Raw genomic sequence first — 16,438 nt, 5'->3', positions numbered from 1 at the left:
AGAGGATTGCAGCAGTGGCAGCGCTTGAAACAAGGTGTGAGCTTGTGGAGAGATACGAAAATGGCGATTCTTGTGATGAGCTCCATTCTCTGGTCCAGTTTCTGCTCGACATGAACTATCCATCAGTTGATGCGTGGCAGCATTGTCTTGTTGCTCTGGAGAGCTGCACAAATGGGGTAAAAATCTTGCAGAAATAATATTTACAATGGACTTTGATAGTCTTGTTTAAGTTTTTTTAACAATAACAGGACACAAAAAACCTTCTCCGCCTTCTCATACCCGAACCATGTGAGTTCTGGACAGGTCTAATACTTGAAGCCGATGAACTGGGCCAGTTATTGCGACCACTCTCGAATGCCTGAACAGAAGATGGAGGCCTTGAGCTAAACTGAGACTGGGTGCTGCTCGTGTATGTGGGCTGATCCAAATCACGTCTAAATGATCTGCCCGAGTTCTGGACAGACGCTGCAGATTTAATTCTTGAAGCTGAGTCAGGGGCTGAGGACTTCTGAACCGACTGCAAGCTGGAAGCTGAAGATCCATCACTGGTTAGGCTCCACCAGTTGTTGCGACCATCTTTAAAAGCCTGAACAGAAGATGGAGGCCTTGAGCTAAATTGAGACTTGGTGCTGCTTGTGTGTGTGAGCTGATCCAAATCACGTCTAAATGATCTGCCCGAGTTCTGGACAGACGCTGCAGATTTAATTCTTGAAGCTGAGTCAGGTGCTGAGGACTTCTGAACCGACCGCATGCTGGAAGCTGAAGATCCATCACTGGTTAGGCTCCACCAGTTGTTGGGACCATCTTTGAAAGCTTGAACAGAAGATGGAGGCCTTGAGCTAAATTCGCATCTTGGTACAAGATCGTGACCACTCCTTTCCAGAACAGAAGCAACAGCCTGGACGGAAACAGAAGATGGAGGCCTTGAGCTAAATCCGCATCTTGGTAAGATGTGACCACTCCTTTCCAGAACTGGTCCGGTAGAAGCAACAGCCTGGACGGAAATTTGGCTGATTCCAGAAGATCCACTTTTAGTGCTGCTGGTAGTTGAAAAGCTTGAAGATCTGTACGAATTTAACCATGATCCAGCCCACCCATCACTTTTAGTATAGAACTGGTAAGCACTGCTTCGTCTGCTGTAAACACCAATTGAAGGCTGCAAACTCAAACTTCTGTTATCACCACTTGTCCTCCGTGATCTCAAGTTTTGGGCATGTGTGTCATAACTTGGCAATCTTGACCAATTGTTTGCATGAAAAGCTTGAACAGAAAATGGTGGCTGGCTCATACTACCACTAGTTGAAGGCTGCAAAGATCGATCAAAAGACTTCTTGCCGTTCGACATCTCAAAACTTAAGATCCACAATTCTTTCTACTTAAGAAGAAGTCCCCGTTTCTAGAAAGCACGTTTTCACAGTTGATTTTTTCACAAGAAAACTTCAGTTCGGATTACAATGCAATAAATTAAAGCTGTTTTGGAGTTGATCCATTCGAAAGTGGTCCACAACATTGACAATTATGTTCACAGTTGCCTTGAAAGATTCTGCCCAACTTGCCCAAGAAGGTCGCAAGCTCCTTCTTGCTGCTATGATCTTCTGGCTATTCCAACTAGCCTCCTATATGCTCGAAGTCATCAAGTAGGAGTTTTGACTTCTTTAAAGACAAAAAATGGTTGGCCCCATCTTCGATGCTACAATAATTTAGCACATTTCTCCATTTTATTTTTATATTTTATATTTTACGTGCCGATTGATTACAAAGAAGAAAACGTCATGTCCTCTGGAACAAGCTGTGACAGCCTCTCCACGACTTCGTCAACGTTGGGCCTCGTGCCGCTATCTTGTTCCATGCAATCCATGCTAATCTGGACGAAGGCCTGGAGCGCTGGGGAGCGATCCCCCGGCGGAAGAGCCGAGAAATCGAGCGTCATTCCCCTCCTTGCCCTTGCCTCGAGCACGCCTCGCACCCCTTTGATCTGCTCAAATGGAAACGACCAAGTGACGATCTCCCACATGACGACTCCCAGCGAGAAGATGTCACACGCGTAACTATACTCGGGGCGCCTGATCGCTCGGTTTGCCTGCGGCAGCATCTCGGGAGCCTTCCACCGGACCTGTTCCTTGCTCTGCGGCCGCTTGTCACTTTTCAACGCTTCAATCCTTCCTTGGTTGAATCCAAATATTTTGGGGCGGAGATCCTGGCTATCGTCGATGAAGATGTTTGGACTCCGGAGGTTCTTGTGGACGACACCCACAGCGTGAGCGTATTGCAGCCCCATGGCGATCTCCAGAGCAAAGTTCTTCTTGAGACTCCAGTGGCCATCCTTGAGCTCTGGCTTGTTGTGTATAAACTCGTCCAGCGTCGAGATTTCTTTCCCCGGCCTCTCCATGACAGCATACTTCGTTTTGCCATCCACATAAGTCCCAAAGAACTGGAGAATGTTGACGTGAGACTCTGAGAGCCGCTTGAGAATGGCCAGCTCTGTCTCTCCAAGATCCTCCGAGTATAAGAGTAGAACTCGCGTTGCGGAAGAAGAACCAGGCTGTTCGAGAGTGGCACACAGCGTGTGTTCGTCATAAACCTCGTCATCGTCGTCGAAAGTTAGTCCTTCCAGCATCGCGTTCACCGCATCTTTCTCCTCGGACTTTAGCTCCCCACTGAGCAATCTTCTCATATCAACCTGCTGCTGCTGGATAATGGACTGGATCATGGAGCGCAGCTGCCGATTCTCTTCCGCGAGATTCGAGACTTTGGATTCGTTCCTGACTTGCAGGCTGAATCCAAAGTACTGGATGCAAATCTCCAGTCTCTGATTGATAGAGTCGAATCCATCCTCGGAGTGTGGTGCCTTGAAGATCTTGACGAAGATGCTACCGTTTCTATACTTCCGGAGAAGATAGATAGCATCGTTAAACACCACCTGGGAAGAGAAAACATTTAGATCTTGGAAGAACAACAAGATCTTACCTCGAGCCTTCTAACATGTGTTCCAAAGTTTTCTCGAGTAAAGTGCTCCCTCTTCTCGATGAGCTCCGCAATGGACTCGCTGAGGAGCTCCACCTTGAGTGCCAGCGTCTTGGATTTCTCCCTGCAATGCTGGGCGCTGTAAGCGAGATCCAGCAGCGTCTCGACGAGCTTGCCAAGGTCAACGGTCACCACGGCCTGCATCAAAGATCTCACAATGCGCTCGCTCATTGCGATGGGGAATGAGCTCGATGCGATGCGCAAGCGATCTCACTGACCTGGAGGACTGCTTCCGAGCGTGCTCCGCCCCCTTGCCTTTGGCTCGACCAATGATGGAAATAATATCCCTCAAGGCTCGGAAACAATTTAGTGTTAATATCAATTAAGCACTGCTGGTCTAGTGGTAGAATAGTACCCTGCCACGGTACAGACCCGGGTTCGATTCCCGGGCAGTGCATTCGGCATCTTTTGTTTTTGCAAAAGTAGCAACATGAACTCCTGCTCGCCTTCAAGCACCTTGCATCCAAGAACCAGAAAAACGAATCTCATAAACTCTCATTTTAAAGACAAACTTACCAGATTTTCATGATTCTTGCAATATTAACGAACTTCAAAATTGAAAGATCAGAGAACTGATATTTGTCACGCTCACTCAAGCAGTTACATTCCTCATCCCAATGGCAGCAATACCTGGAGCATGAAGAAAACTTTAGGAGCTCCTTGAGATAATTGAGAATGAGCATTCTAATTTACCATAACGGGACAGACCGGGGGAAACTTTGGATTCCACCTTGAAAAGGATGGCACCCTGCCCTAATGCTTCTGGAATGGAACAGAGAACTCTGGTAAGGCGGAGAGGGACATGCTGTGCCATGACTTCCTGCATGACGTGGTGGCTTTTCGATCGAAGCTCGAGCCGGTACTATGGAAGGTGTCAACATGCTGATACAGGTGCCTCTCTTGCAGACTTGCAAGCGAGCCTTGGCCCGGTGGACGGTTTGGACATGAGCGAGCAGCTCTTTGCAACAACCTCTCGGGCTTTCAAAGAGCACGGGCTCGTCCACAACGACATAGTTCCTAGGAACATATGCTTAAGTCTACACTTTGATCGACTGGGGTGCTGTGGGCGCTTTAAGTGACGCTGTTGACAAGGATTGGCCTGGAGCTCTAGCCACTTGTTCACGCTGTGTGCGGATATGTAGCTTTCTTCCGCTTGTCACCTCGCAATCTGGTTCCAGACTGTTCTTCTACTGGGCTGCTATGGTCGGGGTTTTGGAGAAGAGCGGCCACGTCTCATCCTTCAGTCGAGGCAGGACATGGAGAAGGGAGGACCCCTTGTTCATGAAGAGCAATTTCATCTTCTCTGGTTTGGTCAGCTGCATTCTTGAAGAGAAGTTAAGAGGCGTTGCTGTGGACCGCGAGTGCAAGTGGAACATGAACCCGGTTATGAGATCATCTTCGGCTCCTGTACCTTCTGTATCGTGAAATGGTTGACAATAAGCCGCAGCTATTGGGTGAGCTTAGAATATACGAAGGGTAGCGGATTTGGAAAATTCATGGAGAGCTCAGGAGAAATGGAGCAAACAGAGAAAAGCAACAGATAATGTCTTCATTAACCTCGATCCATCACTAGAGAATCGGCTAGCAGTTTCGCATCAGTCTCCAATCCTTGCCCGGTTGCGGTGGTGCCTCCATGCAGAAATAAAAGATTAGCTAAGTAGGTGGCTGCTGATCTTCTCCCTCAGTCGACTAAGTGACTTGCCGCATTCAACCGCGGCCTTCTTGCATATGGCAGTCTCTCCTGCTGGCCACACTCCTGTTAATATGGAGAACAAGATTCAGACCTACAGGCTGTATCCTGTAGATTTCTCGCCTCTGCATGCACGACACCTGTCCGCGCCCGCGTAATGTCATGTTCTTGCCCCACCTCCTCTTGTTCATGTTCTTGTGCCAATCCAGTAAGATGGCGCGCTCATTCTCCGAACATGATTCCGGGTCTTCACCGTGATTTGCGTCTCCAAGGTCCAAGCGGCTTTGTCCAACAATCTCTGGCTTGGTGCTTTTTTCTGATTTTCTTGATCTGGGTGGTTCGATATTCTTGTTAAAGACCAAGTGCTGAGCTCCCACATGATAAACTCCCAGCGAGAAGACGTCTGTAATCCGGGGGCGACTGTTTTTCTGCAATGGATTTGTGTGTGCCAGCATCTCGGGAGTCTTCCACCGGATCTGTTCCTTGCTCTGCGGCCGCTTGTCGCTGCGCTTCGATCCTTCCTTGGTTGAATCCAGAAATCTTGGGACGGAGCTCCTCGCTGACGACACCAACAGCATGAGCGTCATGGCAATCCTCTTTTGACAGCATACGACAGGTGAATCCCGGATCCAACGAATGACATGATTCTTTGAAAGCCGCTTGCGAATGGCCAGCCCTCTCTGAGTTATAGAGTAGCTCGAATTATGGGCTGTTTGAGACTTGCACATAGGATGTGAATAAACCTCGTAATCATCACGCTTCCCATATTTTGATATCACCTACTGCTGCTGGATCATAGATTGGATCATGGACCGATTTTCGAGTTTTGAGGCTTTCGGTCGATTTGCAGGCTGAAGTACTGGATGCAATTGCCCAGCCTCTCATCATGATAGATCATCCTTGATGCCTTGTAGATCTTGACGATATGCTTCCGAGAAGATAGACATAGCATCGTTAAACACCTGAAGAATGGTAAAATATTCTAGAATATCTCAGGAGCACAAACAGGATAAAATATATTTAGAATAGAGCATATTCAATATTGAACATTTGCGATACCAGCAACAAGTCGTCCTTGTCAATTGGAGAGACTCATGCTGCAAGACACTTGCCATGCTTGACCTAGCATCCCCTCCGTGGATGCTTGTCCAGGAGAAGAGGTCGTGGGCATGGCTTCAAACACCTGGGGCGTATGCCCACTTTGGGCATACGTGGACAGCATGAGCACCCAGGAGAAGAGATTCCTGGCCCAGGGCGCGATCCCATTGAACACGGCGCGAGCGCGGACGCTCCAGGCTCCCGCAGTTGGCATACATGTGAAGCAGCATGTTGGACTTTGCACGTCGGGAAACAATTGCTCACAAAAAGCACGTGAAATGAACATGGTCCAGGAGCAAGATTTGTATCTCGTTTGCTAACAGAAAAAGTAACCATGACCGAGGTCTCTTGGGAGCTCATCTCGTTGCTTTTGCAGCTCCTTGATCTCTTTGACGAGTTCTCTTGGAGCAGCTTCAGGCTCGCCTGATCACCTTGTGCATGACATCCCGAAAGTCAATGGACGAAGCATGGTGGCCGTCGTGATCGCCATCGAGCTCCTCGCTGTGCCTTCACAGCACACACTCGAGCACATGGGGCTGGCAGAGATACGAGGCGTTCCTCATCGCCTTGTCATACACACCCGAGCTGAGCGTGGAGCAATCCACGAAGCTCCACAGCTTGTGGATCTCGTCGCCACCGCTTGGCGATCATCTTCTCCACCGCCGAGTAGAGCATGTCGTGGTTCCCCCGCGATCCCGGAGGAAATGCCCGCTCCAGCGCCACAAAAGTCTCGCACGAGATCACGCCGCTCTCGGCGTATCCCCACAAGCACCCGTCAACCTCGCTCGCCACCGCCTCGATCTCGCCCTCCCCTTGCTCCACATCAACTTCTTTACGATCAATCTCTTCCTCCTCCTCCGGATTGTCGTCCAGGTCCTCTGTTCTACCAAAACATGTAGATTAGAACCCGAGACCTCAAAGGAGAAGAGCCTGTGCCTCAAACTGGGGGCAATATATTATTTAAAAGGAGTATGTGAGCACTGGCAATGAAGCTTCATGCTAAGCTTCAGCCTCAAGATTTACGAGTGCCACCACTTTGATTACAAGGTCTCCTAAGGGACCAGAAGTAGAAAAGGAGGGAAGCTGCACAACACAAGTGTTGCACGCATATTGGACAGACAGCTTATTGCTGCCAATGTAGGGACAATCAAAGTATATAGTGGCAACTTTGATCTCCTTGGCATAGAGGTCAAACGTACCTTCAGTCCCAGATGGAGAGTTTTCTCTTCCACATGCAGCAAATGGTGGGGTGGGAGAGGTTGCTCCTGATGCAATCGTTACCCCACCCGGAGAGCTACCATCAATGCCCTTATTTGGGTACTTGTACCATTTCCCCCATGGTAAGACGGAGTTTCTCACTACTAAGGTGTCTGGTCCCAGGTTTGTTATCTTGAAAGATACCCACTGAGGATATCCTCTCAATCCATCTGCATTACACTAAATTGAGCTACGTACCAGTGAAGCTTCCATTGACGTCTTGAATGGAAGAAATCAAGTTCTCTTCTCCACTTGTTGAAGCAGCAGCAGCGCAACCCCAAATGGAGAAGAGAAGCAATGCTACGAGAAAAGAACTAGACATGATTGTCTGCAAAGTGGGCTTGTGGGGTTTGGCAATTTATACTCCTCCAAGGAGATATATTGCAACACCAAAGGCCTATATAAAGTATATTTCTGATTAATTTTAAGACAAATTACTTTTATTTTACATATTGCAATGACTATATTGACCACACAAATGAAAAGGCGTGTGTCTCGTGAGTTATCTTGTGCACATAAGGCCAAGGAGCACATGTGGCCTCCACGTGAGAGATTGGGTACTATAATTCGTCGGTCGCAATTGTAAACAATGAGTGATTGCGACCTCATATTAACTGGTAATTTTCAACACTTATTTAAATGACATTTTTAATACCTTAAAGGGATGTTGACTTTGGAAGCAGAAAACTTGTCTCCTCAAAGGTGACGTTGAGATGAAGGCTAGACTGCCCAATGTGTGGGCACAAGTTTCATATTTAAATGCTTTTATATCCATGTCATTTTCTGGGAGACCAAAAGTTTTTCAAAGTCCAGGACAAACAAGCGACCTGAAAGTTCCAAACTGCTGTTCATGTGATGTTCCTTTTTTCTTACAGTCCCCACAAGTCTATGGCCAAGTTTTTCAAAGATGGTCTCGGCGTGAGATCGAGACGGCATCCCTCTTCAGTGTCTCCACCAGCGTCTTGATCGCCTCCTCCTCGCTCACTGGCTGACAGCACAGCTCCAGGTCCCGTAGCACTTCCCACCGTCTCTCTTCCTCACAAAATCCTTGTCAAAGGGAGCTTGGGCATGAACAATTTCCCAGCATACCTCATAAGCGACTTGAACTTGGCATACCTCATGAGAGACTTGGACTTGGCAGCCAGATCCCAGCCTCTCGCCCACACAGCATCTGCGAAGTTTTGACCTGATTAGAGCCTTTGAGACTCGCAGGTATGGAGATGGATAGAACGCTCAAGATAAAATATTAAGGGCAAAAAGCTGAAAAAAGTATATATTAGTTACAAATGAACTCATAGTTTGTAAAATACATTGCCAACGAAAAAAGCTATATATTTCGTTAGCAATAGAAAAACAGGAAATATATGCAAGAATTGCCCGAAGAAAGTTTCCACAAATATATTTATGCAGATTTTAGTCCTTGTATAGGTGACCGAGGCAAACCTGAAAATCTGAACATAGAGTATATGTTATAACTAGAAAAATAAATTCAAGCCCTAATTGCTCAAATTGTTTAATACAGTATTTTATACAGCAAAATGCAAAATTTTAAACTCAAAATTGAGTGCAAATATTTATGGGTTAATAGAGTGTATAATACCCAATCCAGGTGCAGGCAATTGTTGCCAAGACAAGCACTAGAGTTGGAATCATAGTAACAATAAGAAGGTACTCCATTCCTGCTTTACCAGCCAAAGATATTAATCCATCAGATAATGCTCTAGCTAGTGTCCCAGCTTCAGTGGAAAGAAATCCACAATTGAAAACTCCTCTAGATAGACGCGACGGCATTACTTTGGAAAGAAGTGACATGTTAACCCCTGAAACTTTTTCCAAGTGAGATAAAAGCTCCAGGAAATCCAAGACTAACCTTCAAGCACATTTGTTGAAAGGAAAATTACAATAGCCGAAGCAACATATTGCACTGTGGTATATCTGAATAATGGATAATAGCAGATGTTTGCAATGACTCCTAATGCAATTAGAATCTCTGTCCAAAAAATTACGACCCTACAAGAAAAAAACGTAGAAATGTGAGAAAAAAAAGGTGTTACTACCTATCCGCGAATGTGTTGCTGATATAGTTAGCAACCACTGCACAAATTGGAAGCACAGCCAATCCAAGTGCTCCTAAGAAGTATCCCACCTGATCAAAATATATGTGCATATTAAAAAATCTGCAAATGTTTGCATACCTGTGAAGAGCTCCACTGGAAGTAAAACTCAGAGATAATCCCAGATTCGGATACCAACATTTCCACGGCAAACTTGAGCATAAAATACACCAAGAGCAAGATCTGTACTGGTGTATTTATCGCCCTGAAGAGTTCTGAAATACTTCCAGCAGGTTTCCTGCCTTTGGCCGGAACCATTTCTTCTCCCAATAAAGGGTCAGTGATACCAGAACCAGAATCCGAACCATCATCTACAAAAGCACTGTGAACCTGGTTTTCTGTGTCATGGTTGACGCTCAGCCGCTTTGGTTCTTTGAATGCAAAGAGTGAAACGATCAGATATATTCCCCAAAGAAGTAACATCACCCATCCAGGAGCCGTGAATTGGTTCACTGGAAAGCCTAGCATCTGTTTGAAAGGTTGAAGTCATTCATAAACTATCGATATGTTTTCAGCTTACCTGGAAGTCTAGCTTGATGAGGAGGCTTGCAAGTGCAGGGCCAGCCGCCATTCCTAGCGAGCTGGCGATAACAAACGACGCTGATACGTTTGTAAGGTGCTTAACAGGAACATGATCCATAAGATATCGCCGGTTGATCGCCCTTGCACCTCCCAGCCTGTTACACAAGGCTCGAGCACGTAAAAAAATACGAAAACATTAAAATGTCGCAAGCAAGTTTACCCGCTCAAGGCACGTCCTATGACCAAAAACCAGAACGAGTGGAAGGGCAACGCCAGCGCGTACATGAGATTGCCGGCCATCAAGAGCAGCGTACTTATAAACAGTGGAGCTCTGTAAGAGAAGTTCGACCACCAGCTATAAACCAGTGCAGACACAAGTGCTGCCAGTGGCATGGCTCCAATAATCACCCCGTTCATGGTTCCAGGAACGTGTAAAGTTTCGGCATAATCATCTGAAGTGGGAACTATAATGTAGTAGTTTGCCTGGTACAAGATCCACGATTAGAACTTTTAGAGCATGGATGTGGCAATCGCAGTACCATGTAGAGGAAAGTATTCCATAGGTTGAGCTGGACCGACATGAAATGGAACTCTCGCTCATCGGCAGTTTCTAAAGCATGGTCAGACGGTTCAGGTAAGAGCAGGTCATTTGCAACGAAGGACATAAAAGTCACTTCTTTTGTAAGCCTGTGTAGTGCTCCTTCGAGAGCCTGTTCAATACCTAGTGTTACATTTCCATGTTTTGGGATGAGACAATACAGACCTTGATTATAGGTTCATGCTCGATAGGAAGAGATGACTTTCTAAAGAGAGAGAAGTAACTCTGTCTGTGACTGTGCCCGGAGCTCAGCTGAGCAAGATTTTGAGCTATAGTTCCCATTAGAGCTCCAATACCCTGCAAGCTTGTAAAAAATAAATACCAGAGAGAGAAGGAAAAACAACGAAACAGAAGAAAATGTGGAACACTTACCACTTGTTTGAAGACTTGTTGTAGTTGAGAATAAGGGTGGTTTATTCGGGACGCCAGATATTGTTCTCTGAAACGAAAGCCAACGCGCTTGTCAAATTTTTTAAGTATCTTCCTGAGGCCAGTGGTGTTCATCTCCACAAAGTTCAAAAGCTTGAGAAGCTCTTGTCCAATAGCTCTGCGTTGTTTACACGGAGTTTACACAGTGAATTCAAGTGACAGATGTTCTTGCCTGTATTCCTCAATTAGGTGATAGCTTGTCGCAGCCTCCACGTCAATTTCCATGGTGGCAAGGGATTTTTCCTGCTTCTCGGCCAGCTTCAGCAGCTTTTCTGCGAGAAGTCCTTGCTTCTCCATGAGAAACAGCACAATTCGCTCCACCTTTCCAAACAGGAGTGCCAAAATCACAAGCTTTGCAAAGAACTAGTTGAACTTGGTACCTGTGAGTCGAGAAGTTGCGCAAAAGAGCTTATGATTTGCTCTCTTTCCTCCGAGGAAGCATGAGACGCGCGAGCTGCATACTCGTTTATCCTCTTCTTCAGAGCCTTGTAGCCAATGTAGTGACTGGAACATCAAAAAGATCATAAATTTTTAGAGTTGACATTCCCCCGACATTCCTGTGATCTTACCTTTCCCATTCTGGAATTCTGTTCGCCAAGATATAATGTCCAAAGTGGACCATGATACCTTAACTCCTGCTATAGTTGCAATCCACTATCCACTGGAAGAAAAGAAAAGCAACCAAAAAGCTCAATGACTTGGCCACGCCGAAGATCAAGCCCCAAATGCGTACGCAACGAGGGACTGCCAGCTATGCCTTGGGAATGAATTGGCCGAGAAGAGAAGATCTAGCGCTATACGCAATTAATGCGCAAGGAGGAACACAATGGATCCTGGGAGAAATTTTTGGTAGAGGAGCTCACATCACACAGCTGGTCCCTGGGACCTCTGCGCAAACAGGACAAAACAAGAGCTCCAGTTTCACATGCATCTCAAAGCAAAAACTAGGCTAGAAAATTCACGCGAGATCACCTTAATCACGCCACGACGACCGATTCGATCCAACGCGTGTGCGCCAATCGCCTGGTGAGATCGATCGATCGATCGATCGAAATGCCTGCGCACTCTCCTGGAAAACCTAGCCGGGCCACTCAAAATTCCAGGGGAGCTTCATAGCAACTCGTTTTAGCAATGACGTACAGTCGTACGCATGGGTCGCCGCCCCTTTATACCAAAACGGACGGCTAGGGCTACGCCACTTGGCGCGATCCCGTTGGGAATATTAAAAGATTCAATAATCATTCGAATATACCCAGATATTGTGGTGTATATTCTTCCCAATGCTCGAATCTTCGCGGCTAGAGAATGTGGATCTCAGGGGGGCGAATCATAGGCCTGTATGTCTCTTTCGGGTGGGACCAGCAATCTAGCAAACCGTCTGACAGCTGGCAACGTCCACGTCATTGGATTGCCCAGACACGTGGTAGGCGAAGATGTTGCCACGTCGCCCGTGCACGCCCGTGAGCTAGAGAGAAAAAGGTGGCAAGAAAAGAAACTCCATGCAGAACGTGCTGCGAGGCCCGATGCTTCTTCAGGAAAGATCTTACGTATAATACTGTATTGCAGGCACGAAAAGTATGTCTATTCAATCGTATTGCGACACCTGGGCGTGGATCCGACGTGAATTCATATGATCCTGAAAGCGATCCCTGCGCTAAAGGCCATAATATAAACTATTCTCGTTGTGGATGAGATCACGTATTAAGGTTGTTTGAGTAAACGATATTATTATCTATAGGTCCTCGTGATCAAATCCAAGCACAACCAACAAGATGGCAAATCGCGACCAATAGGCATCGTCCACCGGTAAATAAAACGTGGTTGAAAATGTAATTTGTTTGAAAGGTAGCTCTCTTTTTCATTTAGCAGTGTTCTAGGGCAAAAAAGAGAGGCCCACACGCACGGGATGAGGGTGACAGTGTTGCGCCACAATTGGTTAGGGCTTAGAGACCACACATTGTGAGATTCCATGGAAAATATCAAGGAAATGTGACTGAAAAACCCCTACCAACTAGTGAAAGTACGTCCAATCGCGTACAACGGGGACAGCATATGCCACCGAATGTTCTCGCAAGTGGAAGAAATGTGCGTGGGATGTGAACCCGCGACGTATCACAGGCGAGGGCTAGGTTTTTTGTTTTTCTTGTGTTTTGGCGGTGAGCGCCAGTGTTACTTATACGATTGCTAGCAAACGCTCTCCTCGATCGATCGAGAGCCCCCCGCTCCTTCTCCCTCGATTCGCTAGCTAGAAATCCTTTGCGATCCAGTGATGGATCAATGCCGCTGCTGATCGAAAGCGAAATAGGGACTGATCGGCGTGCCAGGCGCAGGGTGTGTCGGTGATCTCGTCCTGTAGTGCCTTGTGTGTCAAGCAGCGAGCGGCTCCCGGCTTTCTCTTTTCCTTCCTCGTGTTACAGACATCCCAGCCCGTGAGGAGGTGACAACGCGAGCGCTATTTATCTCGATCTTCGCGAGGAACAGAGGAAATATCGCGTCCCAGGGGTTCTTGATCGATATTTCGCTCGAGGAGATCATCCATGGCCAACGCCGCGATTTCTTCCAGTCCAATGGGATCGGTCAGTGCGGGGGGCAGGAAAGACTACCTGCATGCCTGCAAATCAGCCAGCTCGTCGCTCGCCAAGCGCGATTTATTCGGGGCAGCTCTCCATCTCAAGAAGATCCCCGAGAAATCTAAGCCGAGGATCGCCAAATGCCAGGCGGCCCAGAAAGGAGGGAATGCCGCTCTATCGTCCGCTGTTCTAGTGGATTATCCCCCGCGCGAAGCAAAGGTGAGTTTGTATAGCCTCTTCTCCTATGGAAGCATTGATTCCTCTTGTTTGATCGATTTCCAGCAAGTCGAGCTACCATTCTCAGTGTTTGAGACCCCGCGCGTGGATCCCAAGTCGGTCGTCTCCATCATCCTGGGAGGCGGCGTTGGAACGCGACTGTTTCCCCTCACAAAGCAAAGGGCAAAGCCTGCGGTATGATCGAGAGCTACACCTTTTCTTCCTCTGCTTTCTCGTGTGTGTATTAACTCCCCGTCACACACTTTGTTCCTCAAGGTGCCAATTGGCGGTGGCTACCGCTTGATCGATGTTCCAATGAGCAACTGCATCAACAGCGGGATCAATCGAGTTTTCGTACTCACGCAGTTCAACTCGGCGTCGCTCAACCGCCACCTCGCTCGCACCTACAACTTCATCAATGCTGGGGAAGGCTTTGTTGAGGTGGAGGAAATGAGAGAGCTAGAAAAATCTGTTATACGGAGTGTTTGGTCTCAGATCTTTGTGCGTGTGATTGATGTAGGTACTGGCAGCAACGCAAACTCCAGGGGAGTCTGGTATGAATTGGTTTCAAGGGACCGCGGACGCCGTGAGGCAGTTCACTTGGCTTTTTGAGGTACTCTTACCATTTCCAAGGTGTTGGACTCGCATGCTGAGGTTTCGTTTTGTATGACAAGGATGTGAGAAACAAGGACGTCGACTACGTGCTTGTTCTCTCCGGTGATCACCTCTACCGCATGGACTACATGGACTTTGTCCAGGTATGTTTTCTTATGCGCGCAGTTTGTGTGGCGTGTGACTTATGTCAGTCGTATGGTGGTTGGCGTTGCTCCCGCAGAAGCACAAGGACTCTGGTGCAGACATCACCATCTCATGTGTTCCTGTGGACGAGAGGTGAGCACCTTTAGAATTTCCCATGCAAGTGAACCACTAGAGGTTAAAATGCTAGCGCGGACAGCTGTGGCCCGCTCCGGCGAACACTTGGTGTCGTTTCTCACAGTATCTTTGTCGTACTTTATTCAATTGTTTCTGGCATTCTGCCGAGCACTTGACGATTCGTTTCTTGTTTCTCTTCTTCTTTTCTTGTTTAGCCGGGCATCGGATTTCGGGCTCGTTAAGACCGACGCGAGGGGCCGGATCATCTCGTTTAGCGAGAAGCCCAAAGGCATGGATCTGAAAGCAATGGTAAGCTTTTCAGAAAGAGGTTCTTTTGTTTCACTTTCTCATGCAAGTGCTTTTTACTTTTTCTTTTTCGTGTTCAACAGCAAGTTGACACAACTGCGTTGGGTCTTTCACGGGAGGAGGCGAAAAAGATGCCATACATTGCATCCATGGGGATTTACGTGTTTCGCAAAGACGTACTCCTCAAACTCCTCAGGTGATATCAGTCTTCCAAATTTATTGGTTTATTTTACCTATTCTTTCCGGTTTGTTAAATCATTGTTAGATGGCGGTATCCTACCTCTAATGACTTTGGCTCGGAGATCATTCCCGCTGCAGCGAACGAGTACAATGTTCAGGTGGGAAGTTCGTGTGCTTTGTCTTGCATTCTACCCCTAAAACTTGATATTGCAGGCGTATCTCTTCAATGACTACTGGGAAGACATTGGAACTATTAAGTCGTTTTTTGACGCTAATCTCGCTCTCACCGCTCAGGTAATGCCTTTGGAGTTGGAACTTCGCAGTTAAACACTTACTCATACAAAAAGAAAACTCTTTTGCAGCCACCAAAGTTCAGCTTTTACGATGCTTCCAATCCCATCTTCACATCTCCGCGATTTTTGCCTCCAACAAAGATGGAGAAATGCAGGGTAAGTGTCGGGCTGCCTCATGAGGAAAAATTCTTGACCATGATTTGTCGCCGGTGCAGATTATAGATTCTATCGTATCGCACGGCTGCTTTCTAAAGTCCTGCAGTGTGGAGCATTCACTCATTGGCGTCCGTTCCAGGCTAGAGTCTGGTGTAGAGCTTAAGGTTTGTCATTTCCATCATACCCAAGACAGTGGTAAAGGTAGAACTGCTTAAATTTTTTGAAACAGGATACCATCATAATGGGAGCTGATTCCTATGAAACTGAGGCCGAGATTGCTGCACTGAGAGCACAGGGCAAAGTTCCACTTGGTGTGGGCGAGCACACAACAATGAGGTAAACCATAGGTGACAAGTTATTATAGTCACTGAAGCTAAATAATGCCATTTTCTCGATCTCAGGAACTGCTTGGTTGATAAGAACGCAAGGATCGGCAGCCATGTCATTATCACAAACACAGATGTAAGTTTGTTTTTCTCGATTCCTTTTTCATGAGCTCTCATCAACCACTGTGGATCAACCAGGGTGTGCAAGAGGCTGAGAGACCATCCGAAGGAATCTACATCCGTTCTGGAATCACTGTTGTCGTGAAGAACTCGATACTAAAGGATGGAACTGTGATATAATCTCCTAGAAATGTAACAGAAACAAAGCAAATTTTTGTAAATATCTACGGAGTGGATGCTGGGTCTAGTTACTTACCTGCTCTACTACCATGTCCAGAAATCCGGTATGGCATAATGGGATTCCTTGTAACTATTAACTCTTCTTTCTTTCTTATAAATGAAAGAAAACAAAAACAAACACATAGTCTTTGGCATATATCTATATCTTCTTTTTCATTTTGTAACGAAACTGAGAAATTTAGATTGCTGTGAACCATAAGGAGTTGTCTGTTACTCGCGCCAGACAGGGGTCGAACCTGTGACTTTCTGCTTAGGAAACAGACGCTCTATCCACTGAGCTACAGGCGCATTTCACGAAGTCGTACTGGCCCGGTCAACTCTTAGTCCACTCTAGTCAATGTACTGTTGACTGGAACCTCTCCTAGCGAATCAATTCCTGGACGATCTAAATTTGGACCTTCTTCCTCCAGCCAACATATAAACCAT

At 46.8% G+C, this 16,438-nt stretch overlaps 3 protein-coding genes and 2 non-coding genes across 5 annotated transcripts; 2 read left to right on the top strand and 3 right to left on the bottom strand.

The window, feature by feature from the left end:
* Positions 1-1,672: 1,672 nt before the first annotated feature.
* On the bottom strand, positions 1,673-3,460 carry LOC112347556 (putative kinase-like protein TMKL1). Its single transcript, XM_024678627.1, has 3 exons — positions 3,243-3,460; positions 2,968-3,162; positions 1,673-2,920 (listed from the first exon to the last, which is right to left on the bottom strand). Exons 1-3 carry the CDS (start codon positions 3,420-3,422, stop codon positions 1,754-1,756), a joined length of 1,542 nt encoding a protein of 513 aa, XP_024534395.1. The 5' UTR covers positions 3,423-3,460; the 3' UTR covers positions 1,673-1,753.
* On the top strand, positions 3,351-3,421 carry TRNAG-GCC. Its single transcript has one exon. It is a non-coding gene; the product is annotated as a tRNA-Gly (tRNA).
* A 5,118-nt stretch (positions 3,461-8,578) lies between the features above and the next one.
* LOC9642802 (SPX domain-containing membrane protein At4g22990) lies at positions 8,579-11,866 on the bottom strand. The gene is made up of 13 exons (XM_002973534.2): positions 11,705-11,866; positions 11,302-11,620; positions 11,113-11,236; positions 10,905-11,053; positions 10,676-10,850; positions 10,469-10,600; positions 10,245-10,415; positions 9,926-10,188; positions 9,704-9,860; positions 9,265-9,651; positions 9,127-9,215; positions 8,940-9,079; positions 8,579-8,889 (listed from the first exon to the last, which is right to left on the bottom strand). The coding sequence occupies exons 2-13, from the start codon at positions 11,352-11,354 to the stop codon at positions 8,651-8,653; spliced, it is 2,079 nt and encodes a 692-aa protein (XP_002973580.1). The 5' UTR covers positions 11,355-11,620; positions 11,705-11,866; the 3' UTR covers positions 8,579-8,650.
* Positions 11,867-12,856: 990 nt separating this feature from the next.
* Positions 12,857-16,095, top strand: LOC9642801 (glucose-1-phosphate adenylyltransferase large subunit 1). The gene is made up of 15 exons (XM_002973693.2): positions 12,857-13,521; positions 13,585-13,713; positions 13,795-13,959; positions 14,039-14,131; positions 14,193-14,276; positions 14,354-14,409; positions 14,607-14,700; positions 14,781-14,893; positions 14,963-15,035; positions 15,091-15,171; positions 15,240-15,326; positions 15,386-15,490; positions 15,556-15,662; positions 15,728-15,788; positions 15,851-16,095. The coding sequence occupies exons 1-15, from the start codon at positions 13,270-13,272 to the stop codon at positions 15,950-15,952; spliced, it is 1,602 nt and encodes a 533-aa protein (XP_002973739.1). The 5' UTR covers positions 12,857-13,269; the 3' UTR covers positions 15,953-16,095.
* A 132-nt stretch (positions 16,096-16,227) lies between these two features.
* TRNAR-CCU lies at positions 16,228-16,300 on the bottom strand. The gene has a single exon. It is a non-coding gene; the product is annotated as a tRNA-Arg (tRNA).
* Between the last annotated feature and the right edge of the window lie 138 nt (positions 16,301-16,438).

The sequence above is a fragment of the Selaginella moellendorffii genome, unplaced genomic scaffold, assembly GCF_000143415.4.
Source record: "Selaginella moellendorffii unplaced genomic scaffold, v1.0 SELMOscaffold_22, whole genome shotgun sequence".
In the NCBI taxonomy this organism is placed as follows: Eukaryota; Viridiplantae; Streptophyta; class Lycopodiopsida; order Selaginellales; family Selaginellaceae; genus Selaginella; species Selaginella moellendorffii.
This window is presented reverse-complemented; position numbering and strand designations above follow the sequence as displayed.